At 44.4% G+C, this 16,882-nt stretch overlaps 2 protein-coding genes across 2 annotated transcripts; both read right to left on the bottom strand.

Moving 5' to 3' along the window:
* Positions 1 to 2,099: 2,099 nt before the first annotated feature.
* Positions 2,100 to 3,513, bottom strand: tmem125b (transmembrane protein 125b). Its single transcript, XM_035536016.2, has one exon. The coding sequence runs from the start codon at positions 3,511 to 3,513 to the stop codon at positions 2,845 to 2,847; it is 669 nt and encodes a 222-aa protein (XP_035391909.1). The 3' UTR covers positions 2,100 to 2,844.
* Positions 3,514 to 5,193: 1,680 nt separating this feature from the next.
* Positions 5,194 to 16,820, bottom strand: cfap57 (cilia and flagella associated protein 57). The gene is made up of 23 exons (XM_026998280.3): positions 16,673 to 16,820; positions 16,172 to 16,393; positions 15,554 to 15,864; positions 15,123 to 15,382; positions 14,650 to 14,824; positions 14,128 to 14,280; positions 13,818 to 13,957; positions 12,982 to 13,147; positions 12,520 to 12,633; positions 11,605 to 11,817; positions 11,176 to 11,349; positions 10,943 to 11,104; positions 10,468 to 10,623; positions 10,188 to 10,281; positions 9,582 to 9,772; positions 8,509 to 8,682; positions 8,127 to 8,285; positions 7,149 to 7,292; positions 6,765 to 6,881; positions 6,298 to 6,432; positions 6,063 to 6,206; positions 5,714 to 5,849; positions 5,194 to 5,363 (listed from the first exon to the last, which is right to left on the bottom strand). Exons 2-23 carry the CDS (start codon positions 16,326 to 16,328, stop codon positions 5,197 to 5,199), a joined length of 3,642 nt encoding a protein of 1,213 aa, XP_026854081.3. The 5' UTR covers positions 16,329 to 16,393; positions 16,673 to 16,820; the 3' UTR covers positions 5,194 to 5,196.
* Between the last annotated feature and the right edge of the window lie 62 nt (positions 16,821 to 16,882).

Raw genomic sequence — 16,882 nt, 5'->3', positions numbered from 1 at the left:
ATGAACTCTGTTTTGGCAATGTGTTTGGTTTTTTTTGTTGTTTTTTTTTTCCCTACAAAAGCTGTAGCTCCACAATGATGAAATCAACCCCCCCCCCCAAAAAAAGTATTGTGAAAGGATCCTTGCTGTCAGCCTCTTAAGGGCTCTATGTACATTTCCATGTAAAGATACATAACAAAGCACATCACAAACATATTCTAAGAGACATTACAGGACTATATTTAGATATTTGAAGAAGAACAAAAAATATATATAATGTGATAAGTCTCATAGTCTAGATAGATAGATAGATAGATAGATAGATAGATAGATAGATAGATAGATAGATAGATAGATAGATAGATAGATAGATAGATAGATATTTGTTCATACACATGTCTGGGAAACAATAGGAATCAAGACAGAGTATGTCATAAATGGGTTGAATGAAAGGATTAGAGTGGAATGAACTTGATGTGTGGGGATTACAGACAGAGACAAAGAAATATGTAGGACAAAATAAACAGAGAGACATGGTAGAGAAAGAGAGAGCATGAGACAGGGAGAGAATGATTGGAGAAGCTGGAAGTTGCCATGGCTTCAGAGTACGAGCTATATCAGAGCGAGAGAGAGAGAGAGAGAGAGAGAGAGAGAGAGAGAGAGAGAGCATTGTACTGACTCTGGAGATCAAGAGAAAAATGAAATTGAGACTGAGAAATGAGAGATCGATTGTTCACTGGGAAAGCACTCAAGCACATGGTCAGAGAAGCTCCTGGAGAATGACGTCACACTGGAAATGATGAGAGAAGAGAGAGGAAATAGAAGAAAGATGTGAGAACTAGAGACAGAAAAGGAGGCAGACAGGAAATCATACAGGTGGAGGCAGATTAGCACAAGTTATGGGAGAAGCACCTAAGAGCTGTCAAAGAGGACAAAGGAAGTGCCCATCTTATGAAGTGCAGTGAAGAAGGGCCGAGAGCACCGGTAATGGGTTGAATGAGCTGGCGGGGGCGAGTCTGAGAGACAGCGAGAGAAAAAAGACCCTCACACTCCAGCAGCAAGAGAGAGAGGCCAGAGAAGCCAGAAAATGAGCGATATGGCAGCCAGAGTTATCAGAATAGTGAGGAGCAGTGTCTCAAACCTTCAGAGTAGCTGCTGAGGTGAGGGAGAGAGGAGGCGACAGAGGGCAAAACAAAGAGGGGAGTTTAATACAGCCGGAGAAAAAGGTAACGGAGCAGCGAGAGAAAAAAGCGAGACAACAGGAGGGGAAGGAAAAAGACAAGGACGAACAGTCGCAGAGGAAGGCGACTGGCACAAAGGCTGACAACCGAACGAACAGGACTCGGATGGAAGAGGGTGGAGGAGTGAGGAAGAGGCCAGCGAACACTGGAAGGCACAGGAAAAGAATCGGAGAAAAGTGAAGCTGAGATAAAGGTTTGATAGATGGGGTCACATGAGTGTGACGTGTGCGGAGGCAGTGGTGAATTTTCATCTCTAGGAATGATTTGTTCTTTTAATTCTTGCAATCAAAATCTAAAAATTGAATATACAATTAACCCTTAATGTTTTTGCCTTTATTATTGAATGAGATTATAGAATGAGTATGTACTAGGTGTATCCACCTGTTCTTCACATGTGAAAAAGCAAAAGTAAAGCATTAAATAAATTTACTTACAGAAAGTATATTTCTAGCCCATACAATGTATAAGAAATGTTCTATGTATGTTTCTAATCAGATAATAGTTAACAAAATGCGGTTTTATAAAGTCTAACCTTAAATGGACTCATGCTTGCTTATGTCACACCAAACGGAATTAAATGAAACATTCTGATAAAATTATTATTTCTTGATCAGTTATGTTGCCTTATTGAATTTCCCAATTTTGTTCACTAGAGGGTGCTGTACCCTACGTAAATAGAGTAACAGCTTGTCATTTTGAAAACACTTAAAGCCTGCTAGTGAAAAAAGTACCTTAATAAAAACCTCATAATCATCTTCTTCACTTGAAGGCAAGTATGAAGATACTCCTGGGGGTCTTTAAAACGGCTGAAGGGGCCCATCCTGGAGCCACAAACTTTGTTGCAGTGTGGCTGTTGGTATAATGTACTGAATGTGGTATGCAGAAGGCTTTTTTTGCAGGGGACTCTCCATTTTTTGGTGCCGCTTGACTCGGGCAGAATGTCAAGGATAGTCTTCGTGGGCTGTGGCTTCTTCACGTGAACTGTTTCTTCGCGTGGTTCTGTTTTGAGCAAGGTCATCCCAGTTAGAGCTGTTTGTGTTTTTTTTTATGTTGACCATGACATCCTTGAAACACTTTTTTCTGACCTCCAGGAGCTCATTTGTCATCATTTAGTTCATGAGTAGAGGATGTGTTTTGGGAGGCAAGTGTCAGGCATACATATTATATTCCCTGTCCATCTCAGCTGGTCCTTAGGAACACCGACGTTAGAGCGCTTCTCTTTCCAGCTGATACACAAGGTTTTTCACAGACATCTCTGGTGGTAGGACGCCAGGACTCTTATATGCCTACTTTAGGTAGTCCAGTTCCTTGCACTATATAAAAGCGTGGGCAAGATCAATGCCTTGTAGACCACTAGCTTGGTCTTTGCGAGCAAATGAGTTTTCAAAGAGTTTTCTTCTGTGGAGCAGCTGATTTCCATAGTGGGGAAACTGATCCACAAGGCTTACACCATCAATTGTTATTGTCGATAAATTGAGAAGCCCGCACACACACACACACACACACACACACACACACACACACACACACACACACACACACACATTAAACATCACTCAAAATTTACAGTTCACTTTATTTTGCATGACTCATCTCATGTTGACACCACCTCCTCCCCTTCCCCTTATATGAGACCTGATTGACTGGAGGCTGAGTCTCTCCATGGCTGAGCCCTCTGCCCCGTCACGGTATACACCCTCACCCTCCTCCGCCTTCTTCTTCCTGTCCTCTGCCCCCGTACGTACACCACTGCTCTGTATGCGGCCACGCTCAGCACCACAGCGGCTCCAGTGGACAGGAGCGCAGCGCCGCAAGGCGTCGCGTCGCTGCGGCCAAGGCCGAGCAGCGCAGCCCCGCCTGCAACCAGCGCCAGCCCTGCGGCGAGCAGGAGCAAGGGGTCAGCGCTTCCCCCACTGCGCAGGGCCAGGATTCGTCTGCGGTCGCGTACACAGCCCATGTCCTGCACGGCCGAGCTGAGCAGCTGCTTGAGCAGCACAACCAGGGCCAGGAGGCACAGTGTGGAGCCCACGGCCAGTCGCCACGCCGCCGAAACCCCAGTCGCCGAGCCTGCCCACCACAGGAGTGCCACGCCGGCCAAGCCCAGGGCCAGCACCAGAGCCACCGAGGAGCTGTAGCACAGCAGCGAGACGCATGGCTCGCCGAACCACCACAGCTCCACCTGCTGGTCCACGTCCTGCCGCAGCAGAAGTGCGGGATCCACTCGCGGGTGGAGGTCCGGCCGGTGGACCCGCGGTGGGAGGGTCTCCAGCTCGGACATGTCACGCCGGCTCATGCAGCTCGTGCTGGGAAATAATGCGTAGATTTAGGATTTCATTGCTCGCTAGAGTAATCTTAAAAGTGCTCAGATTAAAGTAATGTATGTGGTGGGTGCTGGCTGTATGGTTATGTGACCAGTTCAAGGTTTAATAAGATAGTCTTGGAATTACTCTACGACTTTAGAACTGTAAAACTTTGGCCAGACAGTCAGTGTAAATTGTTTTTTGGTTTTAGCTAGAGGCTCCTGTGTACTTAAACTCTCAGTACACCATCAACCTCCATGTATTGTAATGTAATAAAGCATAATCAATGATATTGATTCAAAAGTGTAATCATTTACTAGCATTCAGCCACGTACTTATTTAAAAGATGTCTTTATGGAAACAAGTTAGAATACAGAAATATAAGTTATATTATAGCACATACTATTAAAGAATAACTAGAAATTATGAATGGATCAGATGTATAGATGAAATAGTTTTGCTGTTAATTATTTCTTGATTTCTTGTTAGTTTCCTCACCTTATGCCATTCCTTATTCCGACTTAACTCTCTGTTTAGTAGAGCCCTCAAATTAATTTGCTTTGCCTTAGCAGCTATTAGAATGCAAACAACTCAAATTTCAATCAAATTTCTACATGCTTGTAATAAAATACCAGTACATGGGAAAGGTGTCACTGAAACAAAAGATTCTCTTACTTGCTTTAGATATTCCAGGATATGAAGCTGCATCCTTGCAGGTGAAGTTTGGGTCTTGAGTTAGCAGCACATACCATTCTTTCCTTCTGGGTCATGTATTTCTCTAGTGGTGTTTCTGTCACTGCCTGTCATGTTTCATCATTTCTGACATTCTCGGTGGAGCATCATGGGAAGAGCGGACAGGCCAGTGCCTGTGACGCACTCCGTCGATCCTCCTCACCTCTCCAGCTGCTCTGCAGTCACAGAGGACGTATTCCTCTGTGATACACCCGTTAGCAGTGGACTTAGACACTCACACACACCCTCTCACACACAGATGGGTCTCAGGACATCGGGAAGGCAGCGGGCTGTAGGCGTATGGTTGTGGAGAAGTAGTGGGATCTTTCAGGGCATTGTGGGATACACAATAGGCTGAGTGGAGGGGGCTCACAGTGGAACACCCGCCCTCCAGATCAGCCCTGATGTCACACTGGGCACATAAAGGCTGTTTTGTCACTTCGGGGATGGTGTCATTCACGTGATCGAAGCTCGGTTCTCCTCTCAGCAACAACACAGCCACTGCTGAGATCCTGAACTGCAGCATTACTCATTCGAACATGAGCTGTGAAACAGCACTTCAGCAACAACCCTGATCTGATCTTCTCATGAAGGAGCAGATTATACTGCATTATTACATATGCGTGTTCTACATCTTGGCTAGAGGAACAAATGGATTTCTGATGCATTCTGCCCTGAACAACACATAGGACATGGATGCTGACTGATATTAGACTTTATTGAAAAATTCAGTATATTTACAAATATCAGTATAAGAATATCTATAAATCCACCTTTTGCAATCTGGAAAGTTACTCTAAATAAATTGTACCAAAATCATATCATTGTAATTGTTTTTGTTATACTCATAAATAAAAAACAACATTGATAAAATGTTGACAGAAATAAAATATGAGAGAATACTGCCTTCCACATCTGAAGTTGTAGGTTGACGTGGGCAGAGCTCACATGGTCAGGGTGGGCAGTTTGGTGCCTGGCGATGGTGCCGTCAGGGGCGGAGCTTGACCCTGGCTGTGGAGCATGTGCTGCAGACTGCGGATCTCGGCACGCTGCAACTGGATGATCCGCTCTGCCTCCAAGTTCAGCCGCGTTGCTGCCCCTTCCGCCGTTGCTACAGTTACAGGGTCAAAACAAGTGAAAAAGTAAGGTCCTGGAAAGGGGAGGTTTTATATAAACAGCCTTTGACTGCTTTGCTGGTTGTAATGCTGTCATACAAACAGCACTTTGTTGAAAAGAACACTGAGGTATGTCCTTGAGGTATGCCACTATTACTAAGTATAGGAAAGTATTAGTACTAATACGCATAGTATGAGAGCAGTAGTATTAGCTCTTATAAGTATGTTTGCCATAAAAAGCAGCCTCTTTATTTTGACTTTATGTCTCTACACAATGAAGCATTCTCCCAAGTGGTCTGCCCTGGAAACGTTAAGAACACCGACTGGCCCGCCTTGCATCTCTTACACTTGAGGTGGGTGGAGCTCTCGGACTTGCTCCTCCTACCGATGCCTGCTTGTGTCTCGATGTTGTGGGCGTGTGCTCGGGCCAGATGCAGCTCCTTGCGTAGCTCGTTGATCTCTTTAATCAGCCAGACGTTCTCCTGCGCAGCAAACAAAAGCAGGCCAGTTCATTCCCACTCATACCTGCTGTTTAAAGGGCCCACGCACAGCAAATCTGATTGTGTAATCTGCGAGATTACGATACAAGCAGGCTTCAACATCCGGATTCAAATACTAATCGGAAAAGTGACAGAGGTCGTCCCATTAAATAAACAGGAATGGGGAGTTGTAGGTGTACGGCCAGTGGGCTCTACCTTCATGATCTTGACGTGGCGTCCTCTGTGCACTTCCGCGTCCTTGACCAGTTTGCGCTTCAGAGAGGCCACGGTCCTATCCAGGTGCTCTCTCTGCCTGCTGAACTCTTGCTGGATGTCTGCGTCCAACCCGACAATCTCCACCTGTCGCAGTAATCACATTCTGTCAGGTATGAATTTGCTGAGCTGTGTGTGTGTGTGTGTGTGTGTGTGTGTGTGTGTCTGTTTGTCTCACCACATCAGACTGTTGGACGTAGCGTTCGTATAGCTCGCGGATGCTGTCCTTTAGCTTTTTGGGTTCTTGGATGAAGCCCACGCAGTTGTGGAGGTCCGTCTTAAACCTGCAGACCAGGGCCTCTATGTCCGTAACCTATGAAATCAAACCCATTAGAGGCAGGGATTGGTGTGTGTGTGTGAGCATGCGTGCGATGTGGGGGCGGGGCATTGTGCATTTTTGCATAAATTACATATCACATCATTTAAAAATAACTGAGGGCAAATATCTAAAACCAAGTTTGAATTAGGACAGCAATGACTACGTATGACTACTCAAACATGTGCGCACACACACATACACACCTGTGTTGTCCTGATTTAGCCTGTTAAACACGTTTGAGCGTGTGAAACGGCCCAAGCAAGATCGATGAGACGCATCGTGCCTGACACCTGGGTTTGATTATGGAGTGACATGTCAGAACTCACCCTCTGCATCTTTTTGTGCATTTCTTTGTCTGAGGCTTTCAGTTTCAGCTTCAATTCAGTGATAGTCAGCTCCAGCTTGGTGTTCTTCTTGTTGAACTGCTCCAGTTCACCCTCCATCTAACAAAAAACAACAAAAACAGCTTCCCCTTGTCAAGTCACTAGTCATAAATACACGTCTGTGGCCTACAAGTGTTAGTTGCTGCAGAAATCTATATTCATTATTTATGCTCTGGTTCTGTAGAAGTCATATAATATCACTATAAAGTTGTCTGATGTAAGGTTTCTCCCAAACAGAAAATATTGCAATTATTCGCACAGACCTCGATAAGATCAAGGTTATAATTAGCCACAGTATCCCTTGAGAACAGTATCCATCGATCCCACCTCTTGGATCTGCTCCTTCATCTCTTTGATCTCATTCTCTCTCGGCTCAATCTGGGTCTTCAGGTCTTTGATTTTATAGTCTAGCACAAATTTGAACTTCTCCAGCTCCTGGTTCTTATTTTTCAGATCATAGATGCGTTTTTCCTGCAGGGACAGGAGAGAAACTTGCTCTCATCTACTGCCCAATACAATTTGCAGTTTACTGTTGAACTGCTTGTGGTTATCTTAATAAAGGACACTACATCAGGAAACTATGACCCTCATTAATTCATCACTGTCAAATGATGTCAGAGCTGTACAATATAAAATTTGGTAATCGTTAACTCAGTACTGATCCTTTAAATATTAATATTGCAGGAGGCTGCAATAAGCGGTCTGACTTTTGCCAGTGTGCTATGAGGGTCCTGACAAATTTCAGATATCCTAGATAAGTGTTTGCTTTCCTCTGGTTGTTTTAATGAATCACAGCATTCACCTGATCCAGCAAATGTAATTAGATTTCACTGAAACAATGCCAGATTCATTGGTGTGTTTTAACCTAACGTATTATAATCGATACATGAAGCTACATTTCTGTAAACACACCCTATCCACTATTTAATGAAATGGTAGAATGAAAACAAGCTGTATTTGGGAAAGGTCTGGGTAAATGTTTGACTTGTTTTGTTTTTTCTAACATCACAATATTTATTGTACAATCTAAAAATATGGCAATGTGAATCTTTTCCAATATCATGCTGCTCTATTATCTGACACCACACCTGCATTGTGGCTGATACATTTTTTATATTGCATGTACAATATATGCCTGTCTCTTATCCTCAAAATAAATAAGGCATTGATTTACAGCAGTCAGAGGACAAACAAAACAACAGCCAGAATACAAATCAGGTCCTTAACAAAAATGTCAAACATTTTTGACACTTAATAAAATGTCAATCGCTTTGCTGGACTAATGGCTCGTGTATGAGGCCCCACCTTGTCCTGGATGGTCTCGTCCCTTTCCTGGATCTCCCTTTTCAGGGCCATGATGTCCTTCTCCAGAGACTTGATCACTGCCTGCAGCTTCTGTTGATCCACCTTCAGCTTCTTGATCTCCTGGTTCCTCTTGCTCATCTCCTCCTGCAGACTACTTAACTACATCATTCAGTCCAATGGTGAAGAGACAAAGGCCAGGAATTTGTGACATGCTTAAAAAGGGGTAAGCAAAGAGGGGTAGGGGATAGCCCCTTAAAAAGGGGTAGGGGTAGCTCAGCAGTTACAGTACTAGACTAATGATCAGAAGTTTCAAGCCCCACCAGTGCCAAGTTGCCACTGCTGGGCCCCTAAGTAAGAGCTAATCCCTCAAACACCCACAAACCTTGTTCTCCATGAGCCCCTTCTCCCCCTTGAGCCTGAGATTAGCCTCCTTCTTTTCATGCAGCTCGCGCTCATAGTGGATGCTGATGTCCTGCAGCTCAAGGTCACCATCCTCCTCCATCTGCTTCTTCATCTCTTCAAACTCTCGCACCTGCTGCCATGACTTGTCCTGACACTGGAGAGAGGCGAGAAGCTTGTGCTGCTACCAGAACGCATACTAAACAGTCAACAGTCGAGTACCCCTCCAAATCTTACTCGTTTCCCTAAGGATATGTTCTTCTTGGAGATCTTGGAATGCTGTGGTTTCTAAGCAAGTGCACAGAACTCAGCATTTGGTTAGGGAGCACATTACAGCTCTGAACTTACCTATGTCAAGGTTGACTAAGCAAAGGCTCCATATTCCCTACAAACACTGAACACACTTTCAGAAAAAAAGCACAAACAGGTATTGCAATGATACCCCCAGACACATAATCTTGTGAGATGTTCCAAATGAAACAACACAAAAACAACAAAACATGTTGCTACACTTGTAAGCCTTTGAAGGCAGATCTCACATCAGCTGTACTTAGTAAACAGACAGACTCTTACTGTACCACAGCATCTGATAGTTGGATTTGTAGCCCACTGAGTGCACTATATGCCAAAGCAAACTCAACTAAAGTGTATATTGTTAATAATTGCTCTACAAACGACTCAGGAGAACACTTGGAGCAAATTGGCAACACATTCATTAACAACACAAACCTGAAAGCACGTCAGCACAGTACTGTATATTTCCCAGAATGCTCCATTCTTCTAAGACCATTTAGAATGACAGATGTTAATTTCCAACACGGATACAATGTGGCACACATCCCCAAAAGAATGATTACAGTGTAGCATCACTTTAATCTGATATCTTAGTCCTGGATGTCACATATCTAATCACTAATACTCATGCAGAGCTGGAGGCTAAGCAGGCTATGGAGGCCAGAGCTTTTCACAAGGTAAGAGATCAACGGTTCATCAAACTTAAGGTGAGAGACGTGGGTCGTGTGTGTGGCAGAGCCGTCTGCATAGCGGCACCCTCACCTGGCCCAGCACCTGCTCCTTCTCCTGCAGCTTGGCCTCATACAGCTGCTGCATGTCCTCCAGGGCACGGTGCCTGGCCACCTCCAGCTCTTGCAGCTTCTCCTCGTAGCTCTCCTGCATGCGCTGTGACTTCAGCTGCAGCTCCTGGTGTTTCTCGTACTCCAGCATCAGCTTCTGGTTGTTCGTGGACTCTGCGAATGCCAAGTTGCGCCGCTGCTAATGGCTAAATTCAAACCAGTTAACTGGCTAAAGGCCAGCCTGTGTGCCAGCTTGAAAAGGAAGCGCTGCATGCGTGGCTACATGAGCGACAGCGATGAATTGACTTAGTGCCAACGTGTGCAAGATAGATAAAAGCTTACTTAAATTGAAGGCGCTGCAGATTCAGCCAGATGATTAATTAATTAGGCCATTGAGCTAATTAGATGACAGGTTGAGACATAATTAATTTCAGACCAAAAATGACAGTAAAGCTGGGGATCGGTGATTTACTAAACCTCTAAACACAGAATTGTATGTGAACATTCCATTTGAATAGGTACACTGTGTGACAGACAAGCAAGATAGCAGCACTGTTGAACTCTGGTGAGTGTAATAATTCTTTTTTACCCAGGTCCTGCAGCTCTTTGCTGTGTTTCTCCATGACCTCATTCAGGGCTTCCTGGTGAGACACCTCCTGTTTCTCCTTCTCGGTCTTCAGCATCTGCAGTGAGATATATAGCTACATTCACCTTAGAGGAAAGTAATCTCCTCCAAGCTGAGTAACAAGCCCTAAAATTCACTTTGAGGTTATCTGCTTGGAAATGGCTCTGTGGAGGTCACTGCTTTTGTTACCTTTTGCTAATGTGGCATGTGTGGTCGAATGATCGACACGTGTTTGAGTCCTGACCTGGTTCTTGGTTTTTAGAGACTCTATCTGCTGTATGAACTTCTCTGAGAGCTCCTTGATCTTCTCATTGTAGTTCATGTCCTTAACACGCAGCTGGTACTCGTTCTCCACCTTCAGCTCCTTCACCCTGGTCTTTAGCTCCAGCATGAAGTGGTTCTGCATGGTGACAAGATTCCACCCCAAAAGACTTATGAGGATGAAGAGTAGTAAAGGCCTTCATGAGCCAAAGAATTTGAATTACTAGTGGTCCCTCCTACTTTTAAATGAGTTATTCATTCTACTTGGTTCATGACACATGGATAATTGATCATGAAACTTAATTGATAAGAGGACTATTTGTATGTACTGGGCAAAGAAAAATCAGCACCTATATAGCTTAATAATGTACATAAATGTTCTCAGTATAGCACTATGATTTGAATGATAGATTCTGCAGAATATCATATATATATTTTTTATAATAATTTTTCGTTACCTTTTCCTCCAGATCACTCTTGGTAATGAGGATCTCCTCTGCATAGATAATTTCTTTGTCTCTCTTCAACCCACGCCCTTCCTTGTCGATGATCTTCCAGATGAGCAGGCACCCATCCTCTGAAGCGGACAGTAGGTACTGGTCATCAAACGTGATGGCCATCTGTTGGCAAATAAGTACATCAGAGCACAAACCACAGTGGGTGATGGATGATTTCAACCAGATGCACATACTTTCGTGATGGGAGCAGAATGGCCCTGGTACTCTATCCAGTCCTTTTTCAAGGGCAAAGGGTATTTGATGGCTCTCACGGTGCCAATGGCGGTGCCCGTGAAGAGTGCCCGGCCTGAGTGGGTCATGGCCACTGCTGTGTAGGGAGCGTCATTTGAAGCCATTTCTCTCAAGATCTGTGGTAAGGAAACAACAGAAGGGTGATGCGCTTCATTCCTTTCCTTGAGAGTTGGCCTCGACACTTACACCCTCCAGTTTGAGCATATCAGTGTAAAACAGCATGCAGCACAGTCTGCCTGTGCACTAAAAAAAAAAAAAACTTGTCCAGTACATGGTCAGTGCACATGACTACAGCCAGATCTGTCTTGTGACACAGCCTGCCAAGAAACTGTTTTTGTTGCTGTTATTGTTCTTGTTTTGCCTCTACTCACCTGCCAGTCCTGGATCTCCTTCAGCGTGCAGTCATTCCCCACAACGAATGCCGTCTTGGAGTCGGGGGAGAGGGCCACAGCGATGTAGCCACAAGACTTGAGCACGCTCTCGGACTCGCGCTTGCCACTGAGCGCGTTCCATTCGTACACGGCGCCATCCAGCCCACACGACACCACTCGGCTGTCGTCTGCGTTCCATGCGATCGACCGCACCTGTGGGGTCAAAGTGGTGCACATGTCCTTGGATAATGGATATGAGGGTAGAATTTAAATTAAGAGTCATAAATAATATATTTTGTTTTGAAAGGGAGGCTGTCTTGTCGCTTTTGTTAAACAGCAACATTACACATGGCATTATTTCAGCTGCCTTTTGGCTTTCACAATGATTTAATATAAGTGCATTAAGGACATTAAGATATTGCCACATAAAGAAATAGATTAATTAAATGTATTGAGTTTAACCTAAAATCCAAGTATCATTGCTAAAGGTAACTGTAATGCATGAGGCCTACTTTAGTACACCTCCATGTGTCAGTCATAGAATGACCCCTCTTGGACAAATGTTTGAACTTTAGACGTTACTGATCTTGAGCAGTGGCAGCTCAGACCAGATCAGATCAGATGGCAAAATCTGCTCTGCTGATCTTTGCGCTATTTTGGGGTCGGCCATATGGCACAGATGACTTTCTCAAAAACAGCTGAGCTTTATTAAACTCATAGCTCGTAGCTGCCTGGAACGCTGGCCAGCCAATCCAGAATAGCACTAAACTGCTCCATCCACTCCACTCCAAACAAATTCATTCATGAAATTGGACAGTTGTTCCCGTAGAGATGTGACAGAAAATATTTGAGTGGGATTCCTGGAATGGAAATAGACTTGCAGAAACTGCGGGACAACGCTGCATCGTTACTGACCTTTCTGTTATGGCCCTTCAGATTCAGGATGTTGTCGAAGGTTGTGGCGGAGTAGATGTGAATCACATTGCCGTTGACAGCGGCAAACATGTGGCCCCCCTGGCTGAAGGCACACTGAAGACAGAAGGACACGCCCTATTTCAGTCAACACCTTAAAAGTCCCAAGCTGCTATGAGGACAAGACGTTTGAAGACGGTATAAAAGCAGTCACAACATTCAACCATTAAAATTCAAACCAGTAAATTTAACATTTAAATAATACAAGTCCTGAATGCATGGCTATTTAAAACTGGAATTATCCAAAATGAAACTGAACATAAGCACTTATAGTCAACCTCATGAACACAGTGGAATAAATACATACATACATACATACATACATACATACAGACATACAGACATACATACAGACATAAACACACACACATACACTCTCGCCTGGAAAGCCCAGCAGAACCCCACCTCGCGGCAACCGCGCACGGTGAACTCCTTGACTGTGCGGATGTCATCGATGAGCAGGTTCATGAGACGCATCTTGTCAGAGAAGCCAACCAGGAGGAAGAGTCCGGAAGGGTGCAGGGCCACACTGTACGACTCCTCCTGGAACTCCTTATACAGCTCCAGAGCACTGCCCAACACGAACAACACCTCCACTTAATCTGGGCTCACTATGCCCCAAAGCCATCAGCAAAGGGTGGATCATCATTGAAACCGACTGCTTGAAATAACTCTTTCAGTGTTCATTTGTATCTGGATGGACTTATTTTGTTTTCTTTACCTATTGAAGGGGTATGGCCGGATGAATTGCGATAGACATGCTCAGTATTGCTTGGTCTTGTCTAGCAGCGTGCTAATGGCTTGCCCTCAGGATCTCCCATTTGACTTGAGTGGAAAACTAAGAGTACTTAACTGTAGGGGCTCCCTATGTGTCCCCTTAATTTAGTGGTTTGTTTTTAATGTTTATCCCCTGTGAAGAAAGGCTACATTTTACCATGCTCTTTGTCCCAGATGAGCTGAGAGATGACTGTAAAAGAAACTGCTCATATCTAAATGAGTAGATTCTCAATAGGTGAATTTCAGGATTGACAGGACTAAGTATTGTCCCATGAAATGGAATGCTACCAGGAAAAAGATACAAGTTTCTAGCTAAAAATACATTTTTAGTTTCTAGTTAAAAATGCCCCCCGCTCCCCACCCAAAAAAAATAATAAAAAAATCTGTAAACAATGGAGGATCTGACTGTGAGAGCAAACCGGTATCCCTGCTTTTAAGATGCCACTTGCAGCAACTGTTCTTACTTGGTCTCGAAGTTCCAGATGCGCACTGAGTTGTCTAGCGAGCAGGTGGCGATGAGGGGTTTCCGTATGCAGACAGACAGGCCGGTAATGACCCCAGAGTGGAATGAATGGGAGAGGAACTCGAATTGGGCCTGCTCACCCTGACAAAAAGAAGCACGGGCATTCAGCGCAAATTGATGTGTCGTCACTTTGTCTGTAGCCCTGCATGCAGATGAGATACAACCGAGAAAGTCCCTGCAAAAAACTGCGTCCCTATTATTGTTTCTTTAACTCGGATGGTTGTGATTTAAAACCATTTCCCGGCTGGCACCTTGCTCATCTCGGCCGTGAAGAGGGAGATGTGGTAGAGCTGGCCACGGTTGGTGCTGGCAGCCAGGGTCTCCTCCGAGGGATTGAGGCACAGCGTGGAGACCTCCTGCTGCTCTGCCTGGCCCGGCTCATTGGTGCACAGGTCGGCCGGGATCTGGGGAGGAGGGTTTCAGTGGTGGACACTACTCCTGCTACAGGCAGAGCTAAAGCTTTGTTTCTCATCCCCTCCCAAAAGTTACAAACAATGCATTTCCTCACTGAGATATTATCTTGGGATAAAGCAGTCAATTATAATAGTTCACCATTTTCCTCTCCTTATTCTTACTAACAGTAAAAATATTACATTAAACAAAACACTCTGGTCCAAAGAGTTCAGGCCATGCCTAACTTAAATGATGACCACTATTTTGGATGGAGCACTCATTCACTGGCAGTACAATAATCATTCCCTCAGTACAGTGCTAGAAGCCTAGACTAGTCTTTAATGTAAATGCTGACTGCATGTCCGGAGGGATGCAGTCACCCTTATTTCCCGGGTCTTCCTGTAGCTGTCCTTCTCCTCCGTCTTCTCAAAGAGGCACACAGTGCCTGGGCCGGCTGAGCAGGCGAAACCCTTAGAGTAGGCTACGATGGCCGTTATCCGCGGCAACAGAGCGGGTTCTGGGGGCGTTTCCTCGGACCTGCTCTTCTTAGCTTGTCTGCCAGATGAGAGAATGGGAAACGGCTGAGTGGGAAGGGGAGCAGATAATTACAAGGCAGTGTGCTGCAGCATGACAAACTCTTTGTTAAAGGGGACTGTCATATTGGGCAGCAGATGGATAGCTTCACACAGGACTGAGAAGTTAAAATAGTGGGAGCATCACTATTTGGGAGCAATCAGTGCCAAATAACACTTTCAAAACCTCCCTGACCTATAATGAATGTACATTATAACCGGTGGTTAATACTGACCTAACCCGTGTTCCTTCCTGTTCCCTCCGCTCACTCTCTACTTACTTCTCAGCCTCCTGCGTGGACGCCTTGCTTGTCACACTCGTCTCCCAGCGTAGGTCATCTGACTCAAAAACCAGCAGGCGTCCCGCTGCCGTGCCGGCGATGAGCCGCTCCTCAGACATCCAGGCGTGAGACAGGACATTTTGTGTGTCGAGTTTTATGAGACTGGACTGCTTCAAGGCTCCTTCAGCGTAGTGAAAGAGCTTAAACACCCCATTACCGCTCACACAGATCTGGGTGTTGTCCTGGGGATTGAAACTGACCTGTAAACAGGAAAAAATATGGTCAGTGAAGAATGGTCAGGTTTTGTTTAAAATGCATATGCTGATATTGATACTAAACTCGTTATTTTCCATTAATATCTGGGGTTTTTTTGTAATGCATTTAGAAGGTTTTGTAAAAATCTGTTAATGACCTATTTTTTTCATGCCCACCTGACTGATGGGGCCGGTGTTTGTGGTCTTTACTGTGGCCATCACCTTATGCTTCTCCCACACCCAGTAAAACAAGGTCCATTCTGGGCCTCCAGCCTGGCCTATGAGGTATTTGGAGTCGGGTGAGAAGGCCATGCAGACGAACTCATGCACTGGAACTTCTCCCCCGGTCAGAACCTTTCTTTTCCGGCTCTGCTCGTACTGTAGGTCGTACACGGTGATGGTAGCCTTGTCGCCACGCTCTGACACGGCAAGGTATCGCCGGTTGGCGCTGATGGCCAACGCCTGCATGGCCCGGCTCCGTTCTGTGCCTATGCGGCATTTTAAGGACGTAAGAAAAACGGCATGATTGATTGTATTATCTCGTCAATTCAATCAAACTGATCCAAATGTGATTTAAATATGACCGAAACTGAGAATAAACATATAATGATGGAAAAAAAATGAAATCAGTAATATTAATACCACGAATATAACAAGCAGTAGGGTCCTATACATGTCTGAAAACAACTAGCATATAGCGTTACGTGTGTAATGTGTAGGCAGGTATGACAATTATTTATAATTTAATTATTGTGATTGACCTCGGACAAATAAAACGTGTTTAAGCAGTTTTACCTGGAATGAACTTCTGACATCCCTGGTCAATGTTGTAGCGCACGCAGTTGTTTCCACATGGGAATATAACTGTTTGCTCATCGAAAAATAGCAAATTATTTGTTACTCCTGTACGCACACCAAATATGAAGTGGGACTGTATCGCAACTGCTGCCATTGCTCAAAGGACCTAGCAACTTAGCTAGCTAGTTAGCTAGAGGACTAGCTGGTTAGCCTAGCAGTCTGCAAGGAAACGATAAAAAGAAAGATTTCACAACAAATAATACATGTATTGGTTCTTAATAGCTATAAATAAAGTGGAGTTATTTCCTACGACAAAAAAGAAGAAATAATTTGGTCGGCTTCCTTGGTTAGCTTTCTAAAGTTAGTAATTAGCTGGATCGTTAGCTAGCTAACTAGTTACTTATTTAACTAGCGACAGCTAAATTGACAAATAACTATCAAAATATATGAAAAGATTCACATAATTTACGTTGGTGTTTACAGATTAGTATTTGTTACCTTGTTTGTTTTGAATGACAGTTAATTTATCCTTAGATACGTTTTAGTGCATATAAGATGTAACTAGCTAGCTAGAGTATCTAGGTAAATTAGGCTACATCAGAAAGTTAGCTAGTAAGCATCTAGTCACAGTTTACGGTAACCAAGGTTACACCACACCGCTGTGTTACCCCAGCAATGACTTCAAGGTCAAGATGCAATATTCTAGTG

The sequence above is a fragment of the Electrophorus electricus genome, chromosome 20 (genome assembly GCF_041902795.1).
Source record: "Electrophorus electricus isolate QZ-2024a chromosome 20, ASM4190279v1, whole genome shotgun sequence".
In the NCBI taxonomy this organism is placed as follows: Eukaryota; Metazoa; Chordata; class Actinopteri; order Gymnotiformes; family Gymnotidae; genus Electrophorus; species Electrophorus electricus.
The sequence above is the reverse complement of the archived record's forward strand: the minus strand, read 5'-3'. Positions and strand labels throughout refer to the sequence as shown.